We start from the raw sequence: 21977 nt of genomic DNA, 5'->3' as shown, positions 1-21977 counted from the left end.
CCCTGAGCAACTTGGTATTGCCAGAACAACAACAAAATAACAAGACAAGAGATGGCAGGAGATGAAGCTGGAGCAAGTTGAGCCAATTGCTTAGAGCTAAGGAACTTGGAAGTGACACAGGCCACCAGGAGCCAGAGAGTGGTTTGAAACACACGATTGACCGGATTATATAAAAATAAAGTGGAGCCATGGCGAGTGAAAGTCTGTGCATCTGCAGATAGGAAGTGGTAGCATTTTCATTCAAGCGTTGTAAGGATGGCCTGGGCATAAAGTATCTTCCCGAGAAAGGCTAAGGCTGGGACTTTGGGCATTGTCCTTGAAGAGGGGCAGGTCGAAGCTACAGAAGTAGCATATTGGGAAGACCTTTGCAAGCTGGATTTAGTGCTGGTCTCTGCAAGCGAGTGGGAAGGATGGCTTGTGTCCTTCAGGAGTCCTCAGGCCACCTAGCCCCGATGAGGAGGGTGTGAGCCCTGGATGTGACAAGCGTGCTGCATGTGGTCAGTGGACACGTGAGGGTGAGCATAGTGACTGGGCACCAGGAAGCACCGTCTGTACTTGGGAGTCGAGTTTCCCCCAAAAAGTTTCAGGAGGCTAAGGTTGTCCCGAATATGCTTAGAGCTTCAGTTATGGGGTAACTCTTCAATGCCGTGGGGATTCAAAGAAGAGGAAAGTGCAGGGCAAAAGAAAGCAAAACAGAAAAACCTCATTCAAAGCTACACTTAACTGTTATACCCGGGAAAAAATGGTCCAGAAAGTCACCACGTACTGCCAAATTTGGTAAAGCGAAATCTGCACACCTCCATATCTATAACTATGGCCAAGAAGTAATGTTACTTTTTTGAAACTGTATTCTCTTTGAGTTTAATACTGTCAAGGAGGTTTAGCAAAATTATTTGCTTCCTTTCCCTTTAAGGAGAGGAATGGATGTTTCTGTAAGTTTTCTAGGAGAATCAAATGGATGTCAGGTATTAGGCATATAAGAGGCGGTTACTTAGGCCCTAGCTCACATGAGATGGGAAGAGGCCCACTGCACTTGGGTTTCCCAACCACTGCTCCGTTGGTTTTCCTGAGCAGGGCTCAGAGTACACATGGGGTGCTTTGAGAAGAGGAGAAAGTCACAAGCAAGCAATGACAGGTGATAGGGCAGTGGCCAAGGATCACGTGGAGAGCAGGGAGCACTTTGGAAGGTAGGGCCAGCTCTTTATGCTGAGTTGAATGTATCAGGACAAAGACACAGTTTAGGTGTCAATGCCAATCATAATATTTATTGCCTTGGCAGATATAAGAGATTACTTTTTGGAAATGGAAAATTGCTTTTTGTCACTTCAAAGCCAACCATAAATAGATCCAATAAACCAGAGGGAAAATGTTTCATAAAAAATAAACTTCTGCATTGTTACGTACAACGTTAGCATTTTTTGTGTGTCTGGATTTCTACCCTTGATGTAATATTTAGACAGAGGTGTGCAGCTCTGTATCATCAGCTTTCTAAAATCAGCATTTCTATCTCTCCTCTTTGTGGTGGGGTGTGGGATGGGAGTAGCCCTCGAAGGGAGGAAATGAATAATCAAGGTAAATCACAATTTTCCCACAAATAGGTCATTTTCCTGTCTGTGACAGGTTTTCAGCATTGCAGGAAGTATCGGGAATCACACTGGGTCAAAAACGTGGATCAAACACTTACATCTCTTGATCTCTACGAGCCTGAAAGGTAATAGGTCCTAGTGACTTTTGAGGTTTTTCTCTGAAAGTTGTATTAGTTCAGCGGAATAATGAAGGGTAACGTCCTTAGCATTATCTGTATTGGGCAGAGTGTGGTTGTTTGTCATGGACTCAAAGGATACTGTTATCCTGGGACAGATGATATGAGTGTGGCCTGCCTTTCCTACTTCTTAGTCATGGGAGATGGCCCAAGGATTTCTAAAACCTGCCACTGAGTTCTAGGTGAAATGGTATTTTCACTCAAGGGCTATTTCCTCTTTTTTTTTTTTTTATTTGAGGAAGTTAGCTCTGAGCTAACATCTGCTGCCAATCCTCCTCCTTTTTTTTCCTTTTTCTTTTTCTTTTTTCTTTTTTTTTTTTTTTTTTTTGCTGAGGAAGACTGGCCCTGAGCTAACATCCATGCCCCTCTTCCTCTACTTTATATGTGGGACGCCTGCCACAGCATGGCTTGACAAGCAGTGCATAGGTCTGCACCCAGGATCTAAACCAGCAAACCCTGGGCTGCCGAAGCAGAATGTGCGAGCTTAACCACTACACCACTGGGCTGGCCCAAGAGGTATTTCCTCTTAAAGGAGTGGATTTTAGATGAAAATTTCCCACTATTGCTTGTCTCCAATTACACTGACTCTGTCTAGAGTCCCCAAGTGGTTCTACCTGTTAAACTGAAGCCCTTTTGCACCATTGTGAAGACCTCCACAAAATCACTGCCAAAGGAAGGAGAGAGAAGCAAGCTGGGCTTCCTCAGTCTCAAAGGCCCTCCACCCCAGCACGGCCAGAGGGCAAGGCCTAAGAGCTCTCCCTATGCCGCCTCCAGCCATCTCCATCTCAGAGACCACCATCATCACACAGGCTGCTCCTTGAAGGGCTCGGTGTCTATAGTCGTTGAGCAGTGGCTCAGACGGAAGTTCCTTGAGAAAGTCTCCGGGTTTCACTGCCCCAGGAGTGCTCCCAAGAGAGTGTATGAAGGGCCTGCTCTCTGGGCTGTGATAACAGCCAGCGTTAAATGAGCAGGTACCGGGTGCCAGGCCCTGTGCTGAGCACCCAGCAAGGTGCATGACACCTTTAGAGGATCTCTGGTTTCCCAGGGAGACAGCTGGACAGTGGTAGGGGGTGGTTGGTGTTGAAGTCCATGTGTCAATGGCGGCACTGTTGGGTCTCAAAGAAAGGACAGATGAGGGTCAAGTCAGGGTAGGCCTCGTGGAAGAAAGTTTTTCAGTGGTTTCTGCCCAACAAGAGGGTCGTTGTCCAGAAGGCGCTAGTGTCCAGTTTCATGGCATAATGATCAAGGGACCCAAGGGCAGTGGTCTCACAGCTGTCTATCAAGAGCTTTCTGTCATCTTCTGTGCAACCTCAGATCCTTTCTTTTGTTTGTTTATGCATCCGTGTCTCTTCGTCTTAGACAACAGGATAGTTTTTTCATTACCATGTCCCCATAGCAGGTGTAAAAACATGTTTGTTCAGTGGATGGACAGGTGAGAGAAAAGAAGGTGGGAAAACCAGCTCCTACTTCCACATCCTTGGGACAGAGGAGCAGAAGGTGCCACCTGCCCTAGGTAGTGTCTGGCTGACCATTAGGAAATGTCTGTTCATTTATTTACTTTCCATCTATCTATCTATCTTTTAAAATTCTAGTAAAATACACATAACATAAATTTATCATCTTAACCATTTTAATTGTACAGCTGAGTGACATTGAGTACGTTCACATTGTCATGTGACTATCACCACCATCCGTCTCCAGAACTTTGTTCACGTTGCAAAACTGAAGCTCTGTACCCTTTAAATAACAGCTCCCCACTTTCTCCTCCTCCCAGCCCCTGGCAACTGCCTTTCTACTTTCTGTCTTTTATGAATTTCACTACTCTTAGTACCTCATATAAGTGGAATCATATAGTATTTGACCTTTTGTGACTGGCTTATTTCACTTCGCATCATGTCTTCAAGGTTGACCTGTGTTGTAGCATGTGTCTGAATTTCCTTCTTTATTAAGATTGAATAATATTCCATTGTATGTATATACCACATATTCCTTATCAGTTCATCCATTGATGGACACTGGGTTGCTTCTGCTTTTTGCCTGTTGTGAATATGCTGCTGTGAACATGGATGTACAAGTGTCTCTGAGTTCCTGCTTTCAGTTCTTTTGGGTGTGTACCCAGAAATGGAACCACTGTATTGTGTGGTAATTCTGTGTGTAATTGTTTGAGGAAGCGCCATACTGTTTTGCTTAGCAACTACTGTTTTAAGGGGATGTCTCAATTACCTAACTTTTCGTATGTATGTCTTGCCTCTCCTCTGTGAGTTTTACAAATGCAATCCTCCTGCCTCTGTTCCACTTATGTCCTTTGAACTGGACTGGTTAAAATTCTGGCCCTGTGGACAAGTTTGGGTTAACACCGTGGATCGACTGGTTGGGCCACAGTCAGCCCAGATTCCGGATTCAGGAACTTACCGCCATTCTCTTCCCAACCTTACCTTTGGAAAAGTTAAGTTTATCCCTTTGGCCCCTGGGGAGATGTTCTCTGGGGGAGTCCCAGGCTGCGTCAGGGATTAAGCTAGAACCAAACTGGCCCTGGACGTGTAGCTCTTGGAACAGCTGCTCTGCTTTCCTCAACTCCACCATTTTAATTGTGATTAGTAGGTTCATTTGCATCTAAAAGGAGTAGTTTTCTTATCAGCACCATTGAGTTGGGAACCAGTGTGCTCCATTTATATAGAGTGGCCCATTTTAACCAGGCCCATTAAGCAGTAAAAGTAAATGTGGGTGTTTTACAAATGCAAATATATCATGCAAATAATGTACTTTATGCTGAATGATGTCTTGGTTTTCATATGTAAAATTAGAAACTGTGTAGCACGAAGATAATGATAAACACCTTTGCATCTGTTCATAAGATGTATCATGAGCTGTATGCATCTAAAACTGAAGCTGGGTTTTCTAGCAGAATGTCTTCAGTATACCCAAACATGCATTCCATGTTATGAGAGCTATACGTGTACTTATCTAGTTATTTATATATTCCTAAGTAATCAAGAAATCACCGAAAAGAGTAATCCAAATTACCTAACCTATTACTTAGCATCACTGATGAGATTTATAATTTTGCTTCCATTTTCAAAGATTTTTAAGGTTTTATCTGAGATGATGGTAAAAGAAGAAATGTTACTATATAGGCTAGTTCCTTTGTAAGAGACTTAAAAATGTCTGCAAGAGTATTTTCTAATCCTTAGTGTTTGAAATAATTCTGTGAATGATATGCAGGTAGCATTTTTGCTGTTTTATAAAATCACTTAGTAGAATAATGACAACCATCTTCTGTGTGCAGTGAACTTGGCCAAGGTCTAGGACGGAAGTCACCTTTAGACTCTGCCCACATGGGGTTTCGCTCTTTGGAAAAGTAAGACCCACACCTGTAGAAAATGAATTAAAGGTATAAGAAGACGTCAGATCAGGAAATACCACAGAGTGTGGTCAGTTCCCAAATTGGCTGTGCAGATAGTAATTATCAGACAATTCAGAGGTGGGAGAGGTCCCAGGGTGGAACTGACCGGAAAAAGTTTCTCCAGGATCTGGGATTTGAGTCGAACCCCATAAAGGAGGGGTAGGACTTGAATAGGAAAGAGAACAGGGCAGCCGGGCATTCCAGGCAGACAGAAACAGAACTGGCTTGAATGGGCCCTTAGAAATAGATGGGGTACACGTGTGTTCTGGAGACCTGTGTCAGGCAGGGAACCTATTGGACTTGACTCTGCCTGGTAAGCTGTTGGTTTTCACATACTTTTGTAACCAGCAAACTCTTCAAATGAAAAATGATATGAAAACAATGCATAAGGCACTTAAAAAGAGATCCTTTGTTTTCATTGGGGCGGGACCTCTTCTAGACACCCATCCCTCCACCCCCACCATTGACAGCACTGTAGGCAACTCTTGGGGGTTTCTTGGGGAACCGCTTGTAAACCAAGGGGAGAGCTCATGAAGACGCTGTGCTTTGAGAAGGCTGCTGTGGTGTTAGGCAGGGTGGACTGGGGTGAAGGGAGAGATTGGAGGCGGGAAGACTTATTAAGATCCTACTGGGAACATCTACCATGACTTGACCCAGTAGAGTAGAAATACAAGGAAGGGAAAGTGCCAGAGACATTTGAAAGAAAGAGTTGACGGGAGTGGGTGACAGCAGACAGGGGTGTGGGAAAGGAATGAGTTAGACTCCAGGACTTTTGACTTAAAAATTTTACAGGTCAGCAAGGGCTGAATGAGTTTTCTCGTCTTTGTATTTATGAGGAATGAGTTATATTGTAAACTTTTATTCCCTCAGCAAACATTGATAGTTGCCAGCCAAGTTGCAAGCACTGTGGCAGGTGCTAGGGATTTAGGAAAAGAAAGACACAGGTGTCTCCGTGTTGCAGGGAGTCTGTGCACCGTGTGGAAAGGAAGGCAGCTGTGGACACTGTTATAAGTTGAATTGTCGTCCCCCCGAAATTCATATGTTGATGTCCTAATGCTCAGCACCTCACAATATGACTTTATTTGGAAATAAGGTCATCGCAGATGTAATTAGTTAAGATGAGGTCATAGTGCAGTAGGGTGGACCCCTAAGCCAATATAAAAAGGGGAAATTTGGACACAGATGAGAACACACAGGGAGAATGCCACGTAAACATAAAGGCAGAGATCTGGATGATGATGATGTATATTTAGGCCAAAGATTGCCAGCAACCACCAGAAACTAGGAGAGAGGCGTGGAAAAGATTCTTGTTAAGCCCTTAGAAGAAACCAGCCTTGATCTTGAACTTCTACCCTCCAGAACTGTGAGACAAGAAGTTTCTTTTGCTTCAGCCTCTCAGCTGTGGTACTTGTTGTGGCAGCCCTCAAGAACTAATGGAGACACTGAGAGATCCAGGGCAGTCTAGAAGGTGCCCGTGGGGACCAGTAGTGGGGGGACAGCCGAGTACGGTATCAAGACGCAGCCGGAGGTACGTTCCAGAGTCTGGAGACAAGGTTGGCTGGAGGTGCAGAATTGGAAAATCCAAATTTCCCATGAGTGCATGAACTCTCCAAGGAAAGAAAAATGAGTAGAAAAGAAAAGAGGACTAAAACTCTAGGAATGCTCATAATTATGGGGCCAAGGCTGGACAAAGAGCTAACAGAATGTTAGAAAGGAGATGGGAGGAGAAGAACCAGGCTAGGAGGGTGTTTTGAGGCTAAAATTGGAAAGGATTTTAAAGAGATAATGTCAAAAATTATAGGGAGTTTATATAATCAGAAAAAAATAATAAAGCAAGCCTCTCATGTGAGCGCATGTGGGGGGTATGGAGTGGGGCAAGGGAGAGACTGTAGTGCCCTCAAGGGCTGTTAGGCCTGGACAGCTGGGTGACTGGAGGCCTCTGGTGACCCCTGATAGAAGAGGACTGCAGCCAGTCCAGGGAGACTGTGACGTGAAGCGGTGGACGTCAGGCACGCAGTTCCCAACTCGTGGGCTTTGTTAGTGCACAGCAGGGTTATGGGAGCCAAGAGGGAGATCTGGACGCGAGGGGATGTTTGATGATGGATAAGACAAACTCCTAGTCCTGAGAACAGGAAGGCGAGTGGAGGCGAGGGGTAATGGAGGGAAGGAGATTCTAGAGGAAAAGAAGGGCCGAAGGGGAGTTACTTTGGCAGAGAAGAAGATACAGACACTGGGGGAAATAACAGAGAATGAATGAACTTAGGGAGAGTGGCTTTGGTTGTAGAAAAGAGGAGGTGATGTTGCCTGATGAGGTGTAGAGAGGGACGTTTGGGACTTGGTGAGTGGAGAGAAGATTGGGGCCAGCTTAGTTGGTTTGCTGACCACTAGGTCAGTGGTTCTCATTTGGGGGCAGTTTTATCCTCCAGTGGACACATGGCAGTACCTGGAGACCTTTTTAGTTGTTACAGCTGGGGAGAGGGTGCTACTGGTATCTAGTAAGTAGAGGCCAGGGAGGTGGCTGCACACACTGCGGTGCACAGGGCAGCCCCCGTGACACCAAATTATCCAGCCCCAAATATCAGTAGTGCCGGGGTTAAGAAACCCTGCCGGAGGTCAACAGCAATTCTCAAATGTGTCTGAGGAGAGAAGCCCTAAACTTTGTAGCGTGCTTGGTGGAATGTTATGAAACATTGATATACAGTCATGCATCGCTTAACAACAGGGATACGTTCTGAGAGATGTGTCATCCCGTGATTCCCTCATTGTGCGAAGACCATAGAGCGTACTTACACAAACCTAGATGGTGTAGTCTACTGCACACCTAGGCTATACGGTACAGTAGTCCCCCTTACCCTCAGTTTTGCTTTCCGTAGTTTCAGTTACCCATGGTCTGAAAATATTAAATGGAAAATTCCAGAAATACGCAATTAGTAAGTCTTTCATTGCACGTCTGAGGAGCGTGGTGAAATCTGGTGATGTCCCACTTCGTCCCCCCCGGGTATGAATCACCCGTTTGTCCAGCGCATCCACACTGTGTTCACTAACCACCTGTTAGTCACTTAGTAGCTGTCTCGATTATCAGATCGACTATCGAGGTATTGCAGTGCTGTGTTCAAGTAACCCTTACTGTATTTAATAATGGCCCCAAAGCACGAGAGTAGGGATGCTGGCAATTCAGATATGGCAAAGAGAAGCAGTAAATTGTTTTTCCTTTAAGTGAAAAGGTAAGAATGGTCAACTTAATAAAGAAGGAAAAAAATCAGATGCCAAGGTTGCTAAGATCGATGGTAACTCTTGTTATAGTATATTGTTATAATGGTTTTATTGTATTATTATTGTTGTTAATCTCTTACTGTGCCTAATTCATAAATGAAACTTTATCATAGGTATGTCTGTATAGGAAAGAACATGGTGTATATAGGGTTCAGTACTATCTGCCGTTTCAGGCATCCACTGGGGGTCTTGGAACTTAACCGGGTTGGTCAGGCGAGACCGCTTGATTAATCTTAGGGGACCACTGTCGTATCTGTGGTCTGTTGTTGACCGAGATGTCGTTTGGTGTCACATGATTGTATTGAAAATAGCTCTAGCTCTTACTCCAGAGCTTCTGTCTGAGTCTCACACCATTTCAGCCCCCAGCATATCTGGGGCCTTGGCTGTGATAGGCGCACAAGAACTATTTGCAGGTTGATCCAGCTGGAGCCAGGATGAGTCTCCACTTTTAACATTTGGCTAAAGTGACAGCGATTCCATTCCTCACCACAATTCGTGTTTTTCCTCAGAGTGATCTTGCCACACTCTCAGTTGTGGTTTCTGAGGTCCTGCTCTCACGTCAGTAATGCCTTCCCAACAATTGCCAGCCTCTGAACATCGGCCGGTTGGCATGTTTCCACCCGGTCTCTTCTGCCTTTTGATTGCACGACCCTGAAAGGTCACTGCGGGCAGCCGTCCTTGCCAGTTTGGATCTCTGCAGGATTCTACGTGAAGTTATCTGTTTCTTGTTAGCTTTCTTTAGAGCTGGTGGCATCTCTGATGCTGCTTCTTCCCACCTGTTGATTCTTAGAAATGGTTCATTGCTGCTTTGGACGGAGGAGCATTTGCGATGAGATGATCTCAAAGCATCCTTAAGGAAAAGAAGAAGATGAAGGTGCCATTACCTCTTCCATCACAAGAATGAAGAAAAGAGCCAAATTGGGAGAGTCCACAGAGTGTAGGAGGAAGTGCTGGCACCAAGCACGTCACTTAACTTCTCTGAACTGCAGCCGTCTTGTAATCAAGACTACCACTGGGATTTTTGCATTTCCTAGAATATCCGCTTGACATGGATCATCTCATTTTATCCTTAAACACTAGATGCTGTTATGGCCCCGTTTGCAGGCTTGGAATGGAGACTTTGACAAGTTCTAAGACTTTTAGCGTATTTGCACAAATTCCCTGACTCCAAATCTCGTGCTCTCCCCACCACACCTCGGATAGGACCAGGTGGCCACTTTCCCTTTGAATGTCAACATGCTTCTATTTTATTTGGAAGATTATAAAAGCGTCAGGAATATCCTCAAGAATTCTGAACTTTGAAGCGTGTTGCTTAGTGGTGATGCTCAGATAGTGAACCAGATTTTGTGAAACTTGAGGCCTTCTCACACATGTCTGTCCATCCAGGCTGCTCTGATTCCTTCGTTCCAAACTTCAGCGACTGGCATCCTTCACCCAACGGGTCTGGGCTAGTGTGTGGCATAGGTCGTATTTGTTTTTCTGTTATTTCCTGGTGATTAATCCACAGTTAGAATGAAAACAATAGAATTCCTGGTATTTTTTCCGGGATTCCTCCTTCATTACTATGCTCTGACTTCTCATGGGAAAACACAGTGTGATGGTGGGTGTCACACATCCAGAGGGACTGCCTTCGCATGCTGTTTCCAGTGCTAAGAATAGGACAGGAATCTGCTTAGTTGCCTAAAGAGTAGTGGGCAAGCTCTGGCCTCTGAAAGTACAAGATTAGAATAGGCTGGTCTCACTACATCCCTTTCCTTTCCCCCAGTCTGTTTGGGCTTTCTGCTTTTCACCGTGCTGTGGATCATTCTGGCAGAGATGCCAACTGCAGGACCCTTAGCGACAGCACGTAGGTTGGTCCTTCCCTGCCTAAAACTCTAGGCTTTGATTCACTTCTCCTGGAGTCCTTCCTATATTCATTCTCTTTGTCTCTCGCTCTCATTTTACATTAAATTTTTTTTTTAAATTGTGATAAAATACACATAACAAAATATACCATCTTAACGACTTTTTAAGCATACGGTCCAGTAGTGTAAGTTCATTCTCACTGTTGTCAACCCATCTCCAGAACTCTTTTCATCTTGCAAAATGGAAACTCTGTACCCGTTAAAGAACTCTCCATTCCCCACTCCCTCTAGCCCCTGTCTCTGTGAATTTGACCACTCTCCTACCTCATATAATCATGTAGGCTTTGTCCTTTCGTGTCTGGCTTATTTCACTTAATGTCCTTGAGGTTCATCCATGTTGTAGTATCTTACTCTCTTTTAGATATACCAGTTTACATTTGGCGGCTGGGTTGTTAGAAAAAAGTACTTTTCTTAATTTGGTTTTCAGTAAACTTACAGAAAGTCCAGGCTGGTGAGTACAGGTGTGGGTCTTGCCAGAACCTCCCAGGGTCTTGGTTACCATCCAGCCGGTTCTCACAATGATGAAAGCTCATGGACACAGAGAAAACACATGACAGATCACATCGTTATGCCAAGAGCCACCTTAGGGCTGCATGACCCGTTGACTCACGGTGTTCCCTTGGGAGTGGGAAGTAATGCAGCTGAGAGTGTGAGGCCAGGAAGGGATGGAGGGCTGTGAGTCTCTGGCAGATGCTGGGTATGCTGTTCAGGACGGTATTGCTCATCTCTTGGGATTTGCTGGCTTAGCTCTGGTCTTAGTGATGAGCTGGATCAATGTGCTCAAATGCCAGTTCACAAACTGCTTTTCTGGCAGGCAAGGCCCTCTTAACCTGTTGGTCAGCTTCCTTTGTCACAAAGTGGGTTTGGCTTCTAGTGCCAAAGGTCGTGTTAGAGTTTGTTAGAGTTATGGAAATGAGATATTTGTGGCACCAGCATTGTGTTGATTCTGCTAATATGAGCCCATGGATCTGTCTTTCATATATGGTTAGCCTGATTGCTTTTTCTAGCCTAGCCTGGCATTTTACCTTGGAGAGATTCTTAGTGAAATACCATCCGCAACCTTCTTCAGTGGAGAAGGGTAGCGAAGAGCTTAGTGCCAGAAGACTGGAAGATGAAAGCTGGAAGATGAGCAATGAAGTTGGGGCCAATGATGTGTATGTGTTGGGATGGTGGGCTGATCACTAATCAACCAAGAGATGCCTTGGGAAAGTCCCTCCATCTCTTCATCTGTTGAATGGGGAAGATAGGTCCTGCCCTGCCCACCCATAGGATTGAAGGAGCCCATGGAACAGTGTTGATCACTGGGCTCTGTAAATGATAATTTGCCCTCCCAGTGTTGAGCAATGTAACCATCATTGTAAGGTGACTAAAGCCCGCTCCAATAGGTTTAAGGGGGCCCTCGTGGCCACTTCTCATGGCTGTTACCATTCACAAATCACCAACATTTAAGTGACTGGATGTAGAGAGTCCCCCACCCTCCCCTCCTCTTGATTTGCCACATGAATGATTGGTTCCCAGGGTTGCCTCAGCTCCTCCCATAAAGACCTTGACCATTAGCTTCTTCTCTGAGTTACTATGGTTAAGATAGGCTTTTAAATAATTTTGTGTATAATTTTTTAAAACCAACTTTGAGCTTTAAAGGGCTGTGAGCCAGGGACATCTCCAGATGGAGAAAAAGATCAGTTTGCTGCCTCCCCAACCTGCAGCCACCAGGTCCATCCACAACTACTAACCTTTCCATAGGCATTTCTTATCACTTTAGATAGAATCCTAGGAGGTTGAAGCTAGGTAAGCACGGCAGTAAGTTCCTAGAGGCCATAAAATATGGCTTTTAATTTTTCCCCTTGTGTCCTTCTCAACAACAAGCACAGTCCTCAGTAAGCACTGAATAAATCCTTGCATCTCCTAAGTTAGAAGATGTCGTTTTGAGGGACCATCCAAAAGAAAAGTGTAGAATAAGGGGCCACTGAGCTCAAAAGCTTTAGCATGGCAGGAACCAGCTTACCTTGAGCTAGCAAGAGACCACAGGTGAATTCATCAGTGACATTGGGGGCAGGTAAGAGCCAGGTGGGTGGGCCAGTCCAACTCTCTTTCCACTGCTAGGGTAGAGATTACATGAACAGCAGGGCAGAGCGACTAGAATAGTGATCAGTGACTTAGGTACATTAGAAGGATGTTGTAGAAATCTTTAAGTAGATTTCTATCATACAGAGAATTTTCCTTATCTAAACCACTGGATTTACCCGACCTCGCTTCCCCACATTTGCTCCCTCCCTGGCGTCTGCTCAGTTTTCAGCCCAATCAAGATCAGGATAAAGAGGAGATTTGGATGGAAGTAAGCTGGATATTCAGGCTCCTGCAGTAATACTCAATTATTGAATTCTCTGGAAGCACCACGTCCCCTGTAATGAAGTCCTCAGTCTTTAAATATCTTTAGACATCAGGTGATTCAGTGTTGGCAACAGCCGGCTTGCTGTTTCCTGCTTTCTTATAAAAAGAAGATGGTAAAATCCTGGGAGCTGGCCGGAGTTGTTAAAAGATAATCTTAAGCATTTTAATGCACATTATTCTTCATGCAACTTTGAGCCTTAAAAGCCTCAAAGCAGAATAGGCCAGGAATCAGATGGAAGAGAAATCAGCTTGCTGCCATTATCCTGTGGCCCTGAGACCCCAGCCAGATTTACTATTATCCTGTGCAACTCCTGGCCACTCGGAGGCCACAGCTGCCAGAGCTGGGAATCAGGGCTGCAGGAGAAGCCATGGCTGACACTCGTTTTTCTCGCTTTCTCTGAGTGTCACGGATCCAAAACAAAATAAAACAAGAAGATTCATTTACATCAAGGTTCATAGTGTGTGTTTTCTAGCACATTTGACATTATTTTGATTTTTAATAGTATTTTTATGCTGTTGCTCTTTTCTTCCTCCCTCTCTGCTCCTTCGCAGTCATGTAACGTGTCCCTGTACCTGCTATGCTGTTTGTACCTCTGGTGATGAAATTTGGGTCGGCAGAATGTGTCACTGGCATTTCTCCTTGTTAACAGTATTGCTCTCCTGTATCTCTAGACCCTAGTTGACTGGTGAAGCATTCCTTATAGAGCCCTCCAGTTTTCTAATTCTGTATATGTGTGTGCCTGCTGAACTTACAAATGTATTGTTCACACCAACTTTTTATTTTTTTCGTGTTGAAGGTGATTGATTATGCATTAACCAATATCATTTGCCATGTACCATTTTGGTGAAAGTAATTTATACTGCCTCTTGGGCTGAATGTAATAACATTTTTGACTAAGTGCTTTCTACCATGAATCTAAACCAATCCTTGATTTAAAATAACCTACTTCCCACTCTAAGGATATTTTGCTAAGACTGGCTTGGTTATAAAGTTTTTCACGGGGTGTCTTAAAACAGTGAAAATGCTCGTCTATAAATGCAGTACAGTGTCTTTGTGATGTATTGGTCTTTCTTGTTTTCTTGCCTCTCTTGTTACCAGACTATGGGTGGTAACGTATCTGCAAAATGTTTTATAGGGTATGGAGTGCAACATTTTAAGCCAAGAAATTGAAAACAAGATACAAAACAAGATGGAGGAGGGAGGGAGTCGATCAAGGTCATTTCTGTATATTAAGGATTTGGTGGTAGAAAAGCCGCCAAGAAAGGCAAGTTTGCATTCATAACAGGCAGGTGGCCCCAGGAAGTGTCGGACAACCCACTTGGTCTCAGAAGATGTGGATAGGAGTTCTTTGCCACATAAATTCATAAAATTGTGAATAAAATAGCCAGTTTTCTTAAGTTATAAGCTATGATATTGAACCGTGTGAATATGCCATTTTCTTAACCTGCGAATGATTTCAGTGCCCAGGTGGGAGCAGGGTCAAGAGAGTAACCAGAGTACCCACACAGACAGGTTCTGCCCTGTGAAATAGGAAGCCCATTCATCATAAAACAAACCTAATGGTTTTTAAAGATGCGTTTCCAGTGAGTGTAAATAATGCGTTAACTGGGAAAGTGTTTTCAGGCCATTTTGGGTGATGTCTGGAGAAGGGGCTGTTCTGAGTGCGAGTGAGTGAGTGTAAGTGAGCCCGCCCTTATGCTGGTTTCTCTTCTGTTACAGCACATCAGGTCCACCCATCTGGCCGGGCAGTACCTTCTTCAAGAGAAATGGAGCCCTCCTGCAAGGTAGGTCTCTAGGAGCGCCTCTCCCCTTCCCACCACCCCCTCTCACTGCTCCTCGGTGCTTGGTGTCAATCAGGAGAGTTCTGTCCTGTTGAGGAGTGGGCACCCTCTGGAGATGGGTGACTGTTGTGGGTAGGCTCTCTTTGTCCAGCTCTCTTTATTTCTTCCTACTCACGTCTCCTGTTACTGAGAATTGTTAGTCTGAAACCAGGACTGCTTCTTTGGTTTATCATCATTAGTTCTCATTCCAGAAGTGTTCAGCTTGCTTTGGTGAAATTGGAATTACGTGGTAGTTAGGATGTGACAGTAGCATAAACTGGCCTGTATTTCCAGTCCTTGGGCTAAGGAGGAATGTTTTGGGTGTTCTGGCACTTTGGTCATCATGGAGGTCCACTCGTTCCTTGCTGTCCCCTGACATCCATGTGTGCCTGGAAGTTTGACTGTGATTTTTTCTGAGGCTCAGAGTTCAGTCACCCCATCGTTGTCCCCAGGAGCATCATTTGCACGGTGACATCCTTCCTGTTGTCCAGCCCACCTTAGCTGCTTTGCACTAGTCCCTGTCCAGTGTTCTCAAGGAATTCCAACTGCCTTTCACCTCTGCATCTGCTATTAAGTTTCTTTCGAAATGGCCAGATAAAATTAAAGAAGAATAAATGGATAAAAATAGCAATAAGATGAATCCTAAATACTTTTAAGAATTGCTTTTGGGTTATCGCTTTTGGATGTCTGTTTTGCAGATAAGCTGGAATCGGCTGGCTTCCATGGGTCTTCCAGTTTCCTGTCCCCTTTCACCCCTGTTGATTGGCCAGGTGTCAGAATGGCACAACTGGCCAAAAGCAGATGAATTTGGTTGTACCAAGAGCTTTAGAACTATACTGGGCCAATAGTGGGGAGTTTTAGTGCATTTTGGTTGGTTTAGAGCTGTGACGCCTCTTTTCCTGAAAAGTACATTCTGAGGGCCAGCTGGGTGTGAAGGAGTAGAATATAAATGTGGCTAAGAAAAGAAACATTTATCTTCACATTTCCAGAGTAGCTCAAACAATTGGGAGAGATGTCATCACATTTTTGTTGTTGTTTTATAGGCCATGCAATTGCATATTGTCTTTTTAATAGCCTGTGAAATCAGGAACTTAAGAATTTCTTTGCTTTTTTGCTTTGTCCAAGTGAAATGTAGGCAGGCACATTTGATCAATCCTAATATTAATGACTGTCATAGATATCCTAAATATTTAAGAAAAAAGGGAACTGCTTCCGCTTTCAAAAATTGACAATTTTTTAAAAAAATCTGTTCTCCTTTCTGATAATATAAGTGGAAACCGATTATGATGAGCCTTTGGGTTTTTTCCAAGTGAATTTTGCAGTTATGTGCATCTTTATTTTTCCTCTAGATCTATAGTAATGATATGAATATCATCCGTGTGTGGATTATTTTCAGGAAAGGGGTTTCATTTACTTAGAGCATTTTCATATGGGATCTTCATTCATTAAGTTCCACATAAGGTGAGATTTGCTGTAATCAGTTTTTGGTTATTTCTGCAGGGTGGGAGCGTGAGGGGAAATGTCCATGAGGTTTCTAAAGTTGAGTGACTTCACTATGAGATTGCATCTCATCAGGGGTAGACTTTCTTTGTCTTTCTGATTGGGTTAAAAATTCTCTCTTTGTTCCAGGCATTGCGGATTAAATGATTACAGATTTCAGATGCTCGTTGAATGCACATCCAATTCAGTGCAGCCCATTTATGTTTTTATAAACGTGAAACTCAGAAGAATCTTGCTGAGAGTTTGGGAGTGTGGGCGGGGATGCGTTAACAATTTTTTCCTGTGATGTTTCTTCATTTGCTGTATCTGTATGTAGAGTTCTTGAGACACTTTTATTGCAATAAGATTTTTCGAACTACGTGGGTGTTCTTCCTAATTAATATTTTTCTATTCCTTTGGTGGGTGGTGTGGCTCATCAAGAAGTTGCCGGTGTCCACGAGCAAAAGTTTTATGGTAAAGATAGGGGTATAGAAATAAGAGAGCTGCCTGGTCATGCCGGTGAAAGGTTTAGGTAGGACTCAAGTAGAAGAAAATGTGCCTGATTCATGCTCCCTGTCTCATCTTTCCGTACTTCACACTTGCAAAATATGCACGCATTCCTTCTTTTTCCCTATAGCAAGCAGGTGGGCATTTGTCTAGGTAATCAGACCAGGAAAGAACTCTGTTAAGAGGTACCAGCTCCCAGCATTGGTATTGAAGGCAAGCAGGACACCCTAAAGAACCAGTTCCTAGGACTGGGGTAGAAGGTGAAGCTTGCTCACACAGGGTGACACAGGGGCCCAGGGACCAACCAACAGAGCCCAGCCTGACTGAGGATCCTGAACACAGTCTGAACTGGCTGAACTGGGCCACACAGGAGTTGGGGAGAACCTGCCATGTGGAGTGGCCCTAGGGGATGAGACTCAAAGAATGCAGGAGCAACACAATAAGCAGACGTGCCACACTGTTTAGAGGCGAGAGACTGACTGTTTGTCAGGGAGGTGAGAGCGTAGGGGTTGTCACTTCGAGGAAGAATTGACGCTTGAGCGAGGCCTTGAAAAATAGTTGTGGGCGTGTGGGAACAGAAAGGGGAAACAGCAAGAGCGTGGAGCATGAGAGCATCACAGAGAGGTGGCAGTGGGGACTTGATGTGGCAGACGGAAAATGAGTGATTCATGGGCACTCTGGGACCATGACATCATGTGCTCCCAGGTATGTTTAAGAAGAACACTGTGATGTCTGAAGAGGGAATAATGGAAGTTAAAACCTGAAATCAGTGGAACAAAGTGACATAATGGTTCCAGTGGGAAAGCGGTGTATGCTGTCTAATGGTTGTTTGGTTTATAAGCTGTTGAGCAGAAATGTGGCACAGTAATTTTTTTTCCAGCGTAAGACCAATTGCAAGAATTAACTGGAAGCGCTCGAGGTCCTACCCTAGTGTGGCCTCTGTGTTTTGGTTCTTGCAGAATCACTGGCAAGAGGGCCTGCTGAATCGCCTCGAGTTTTGAGGATAATGGGGTAAGATTTGGTTTGGATTACACCAGGCATGAGTACTTAACATAATTGGTCATTTCATCAATTCCCAGTATTTATTTTAAATGCCATTTAGGCTGCTAGGGACAATTTTAGCGTGTTAGCAGTTTCAGTGGACTAGAGAGCACTTCAGTTCTTGTACAATAGAAACCTTGCTGGGCGCCAAAAGGGGACAAACCCTTTGTTTAAAGGACCCAGGAAGAGTCCAGACAGATGAGCGTGGCTTATTCAGACGTGTCTCCAATCGTCCCCTCTGCATGTCTCTGTTATGGTCTCTATGTGTTTGAAATACATTTTTTATTGTATTAGTTAATAATGTCTCTGATTTTCTTAATTAAGAGCGTAAAGCATTTTATATTTTTTGCCTTTTCCAAACTCCTAACTCCGCCCCCCCATGTACACACACATTGCATACACCCATCAAACTTAAAATTAGGTTACTTTATTTAAACATCACCCTCAGATGAATTATTTTAATGAGTCGGTGATTCCTAATTAATGACATTCCTCACCCCAGGTCTGACCCTTCCTCTGGTCCCTGGAGGTTTCGTCCCAGAGCTACATATGGCATCACTGTTCCTGTTCACTTCATGCCTCCTACAGAAGGTTGCTGCAAGCAGCCCCCAATCTGATCTTCCACTTCTGCCCTTTTGGCCTTCATAGGCCCTGTAGGCCTCAGAGCTCCACGTGGAGTTTGGTTCAGAGAGAAGCTGCTGCCTTTACAGCTCCATGCCTGCTGACCATTTGGGCCCACGTATCTTTTTATTTCTAGCTCTTTCTCTGAGCAGGTGTTCCCCAGGCCCACCCACACTATCCCACCTGCAAGCATTGATTATCCGTCTCTGTGTGTCAGGCTCTGGATTAGGCTGGAGTTACCCAGGGAGGCCCAGGGCCTGCCTGCTTGTCCACTTACAGCCCATTCTGGGGTCAGACTGTGCGGCCCAGCCTTCTTGCAAAGCTGCTCAAGCACTGATGCCACCACTGGTCATGCAAACCTGCCCACTTACTAACTCCCCACCCCAGCCTTCCTGGCCCTCCATCTGCCTTCGTTTTCTCTATGACTCCAGTATTGGGCCACTAATTATCATTAAGTCTCTTTCTGTAGGATGCACTGGTAGAATTAAAATAAATTCCATAACACGCATAGCAGATTTTTATTTCCATTCACTTCTGACAATCCACTGGACGAGCTAATGAAATGGAAAGAAGACCTTCAAGGCATTTTTAATGCACAGAGCAGGGTTGTGCTGCTGCAGGCCCGAAAGCAGACAGGGAAAAAGGAAACCAGATCTTTTGCTGTCAGATGCATGTTCTATGAGTGCACAGGAAGTGCCTGCCATCGGTAAAACATGCATGAAGTTATGACCACTAGATGACTTGCTCTGGGGAATGCCAGTTTCCAAGTTCTAGGTTGACTTCATGTACTTACTTTCCTGGGAGTATTATTGTGTATCCCCCACTCTCCACACCCCTTACCGTCTCCATAGCTCTGCTGTGCATTTTTACTGCTAAGACACATGCAGTACCTCACTTTGGTTGTATTTCATGCCATGAAAGGCTCAAGAGCAAGTACTCAGTATATCAGACACAAGTTATAGTGGAAAGAGCACTGGATTACAAGTAAGCAGACCTTGTTGTGGTCCCAACTCTGATACTTGGTGAACTTTGTGACCTTGGATGTCACATGACATCCCTAGGGTTGCATGTTCTCACCTGTGAATGGAGAAGTGGACTGCAGCATTGGCAGAGGCTGCCTGTGGAGTACCAGCTCTATTCCATTCTAGCACCTTCCCTAAAAGTAGGTCAAAATGGTCTTGGGGTTTAGCTCTACCTCAATGCAAAAAGGGTGCTGCCTTCAGCCAGCTGTATCTGCAGATGGGTCTAAGGAGAGAAAATAGGGTGGTGGCAAGTTGGCTGGAGATCCTGATCCTTGAACAACGTGATGCTCAAAGGTCTCCTGGATCTTAGGGAGGCCATATATTACAGATTTGGACAACTGGAAACAAACCTTATCTTGGCTTCTTGGGCAACTGGCTTCACCTCTCTGTGGGGATGTTAATAATAACGCTTGTCTCATAGGGTTCTTGTGAGGATTCAATGAATTCATATTAGTAAAGCATCTAGAACATGCTTTCCTGACAGAGTTAGTTATTAGAACATTTTACAAGACTGTGAATCTTAGGAGAAAAGGGCTAAAATCCTCTGAATGTGGTCTCCCCGTGCTCTTTACCTTCCTTGCTGAAGTTTCCTGTGTCCAGTTGCTGGGGCTAGCGATTCTCAGAGCAGGGCAGAGACTGGGGCGCCCCACATCCTGTTGGGTTTATACACAGATCTGAAAGACAGTTTTTGTTCATTTCTTCATCTCGGATTCCTTTTACATAGGACTGCTTCCTTGGGAGGTCACCCAGCCCACAAATACCCAGTTATACCACTTGCTCTAAAATTGTATATACACAGCAGGTGTGTAGACGGCCATGTGAAAGAACACAGAGTTAACATCACATCCGCTTGGGTTTGAACCCCTCCAAACTGGGCACCAGCTGATGGACTTTGATCCTTAGTTTCAATTGTCTTTAAAATGGGGCTGTGAGGTATGTCTTCCACAATCTTTGTGAAGATTAAAGGAGAGTGTGAACATGAAAACATCCATCGGTCCAGTGCGTGGCACCTTGCAAATATGTGATAAAAGTGAAGGTTTTTAATGTTTGACTTTGTTTCCTGCCCAAGGTTTCTGATTATTAATCCTGGCAGGTATGTTCAAGGTGAAAAAGTTCCCAAACTCCTCTCCTTTGCGTGATTTCCATTCTCTCTGCCAGCCCCACCAGCATTTCTGTTCTGATAGAACCAGGATGGCGCCACTGGACTCCCTCGTCTGCCACGGCCTCAGGTCTCCAGTCCCAGGTGCTTCTTTACTCCTCTCCGTTAAGACCCAGGATCACAGGTTCTGTTCAGGTTTACCCTGACCCTCCCCCACTCATTTCTTTCACATTTGGTTGCAGCCCCCGGGCTCTTTGGCTCCTTTCGTCTAATCTGCTCCACAAGCTGACTCTTTTGTCCATTTGCAAACAAGGGCATCCACCTAATGCATAAATCTCCTGATTCTTGCCCCCAGGCACACACATTTCAAGAAAAATAGTAATAACAGAAAGGGGGGTGGAGAAGAAACCCTCTCTACATTTTCCCCGCAAGTCCTAATTGCCTTCTGTCCTCTTTTGGTCTGTGGAAGCCCTTTGGTCTTTAGGAGGGGTCCCTTTCTCTTGGCATCGTTTGTCTTATTGTTCTGCGCTGAGTTATTTGTAAAGATATTTATGTAACTACAATAAGAAAGTCGGCTGGCTGTTTTGTTTACAGTCAGGTGGATTTAAAGGGGTGCTGTTCAGCTCTTCTAATCACTCAAGTTCTATGTGGTCACTGAGAACATGCTCGTAAGTTAGTTAAAAATATAAGGAAATGCAACTTTAAAAGAAGCCTTTGGTCAGTTCTGATCTTCCCTGTCTCTTAGGAATCCCAGTTTGCCCGATCTGCAGTTACGTCAGCTTCCCCGGCATCTGCAGCCTGGTGTGGATGTGAGAAGGCATCAGTCGGATAGCCCCTATTTTCCTGTCTGACCTCAGTTCCAGCTGGTCTCTCAACTACTGTCTGTAGTAACCATTTTTGTGAAAATCCAGTGTTGTACCCTGAATCCAGTGTTTCTTCCTATGGACAGAAATAGGAAGTCAGAAGGAGTTGCCGGCTCAGCTGGGGACATGGCCTTGAGAGCATGTCTTGAGAGCGTCCTCTGGGCCAGGCACCTGCTGGTGGGCGTGTACGGGCTGGCCCTGCTGTTTCAGGGGAGTGTCCCGGAGAAGGTGGAGACGGAGGCTGGAGTACACAAGACGGAGGTCAGGGCTGGAGAGGGAGTTTTGGAAGTTATTAATCCGGAAATGACCATTGAAATTACAGCATAGATGGGATTTTCAGGGGAATATAGAATGAAGAAGAGGAAAAATGTCCATATTGAAGACTTACATTTGTGCTAGAAAGACGGGGTGGTAGCTGGCAACAACGATAACAGCAAAGAAGCAGCTGAGTCAGAAACTGGGGGAAAATCACTGAAATGAAGGGCAGCAGTTTCAGAAAGAGGGGAGAGGCAGGAGCACCCACTGGCAGAGGAACCAGGGAGGATGGGACTGAAGAAAAGCCACCTGGTGGCTCTGACGATTAAGGTGGCACTGGGACCTTCAGGGCACAACCGCTGATCTGCTTTCCGTCTCTGTGGACGTGCCTCTTCTGGACAGTTCACGTAGCTGGAATCATACAGTGTGTGCCCTTCTGTGTCTGGCTGGAGATCTTTACATTATTCTTATGTTAGCCTATGCCTTAGGCATTATGACTGCCGTTTTGTAGGTGAGGAAAATAAGGCCCAACGCTG

At 44.8% G+C, this 21977-nt stretch overlaps 1 protein-coding gene across 15 annotated transcripts in view; it reads left to right on the top strand.

Annotated features, from left to right (window-relative positions):
* FOXN3 (forkhead box N3) overlaps nt 1-21977 on the top strand; it is a 390902-nt gene that overhangs the window by 258729 nt on the left and 110196 nt on the right. For all 15 annotated transcript variants that reach the window (XM_023628246.2, XM_070249747.1, XM_070249746.1 and 12 more), the window contains one exon: nt 14454-14518. In XM_023628246.2, coding sequence (XP_023484014.1) covers nt 14454-14518 — 65 coding nt within the window. The remainder of the gene's footprint in view (nt 1-14453; nt 14519-21977) is intronic.

Source organism: Equus caballus, chromosome 24 (genome assembly GCF_041296265.1).
Source record: "Equus caballus isolate H_3958 breed thoroughbred chromosome 24, TB-T2T, whole genome shotgun sequence".
In the NCBI taxonomy this organism is placed as follows: Eukaryota; Metazoa; Chordata; class Mammalia; order Perissodactyla; family Equidae; genus Equus; species Equus caballus.
Note: the sequence above shows the minus strand (reverse complement) of the source record. Positions and strands in the feature narration are given on the sequence as shown.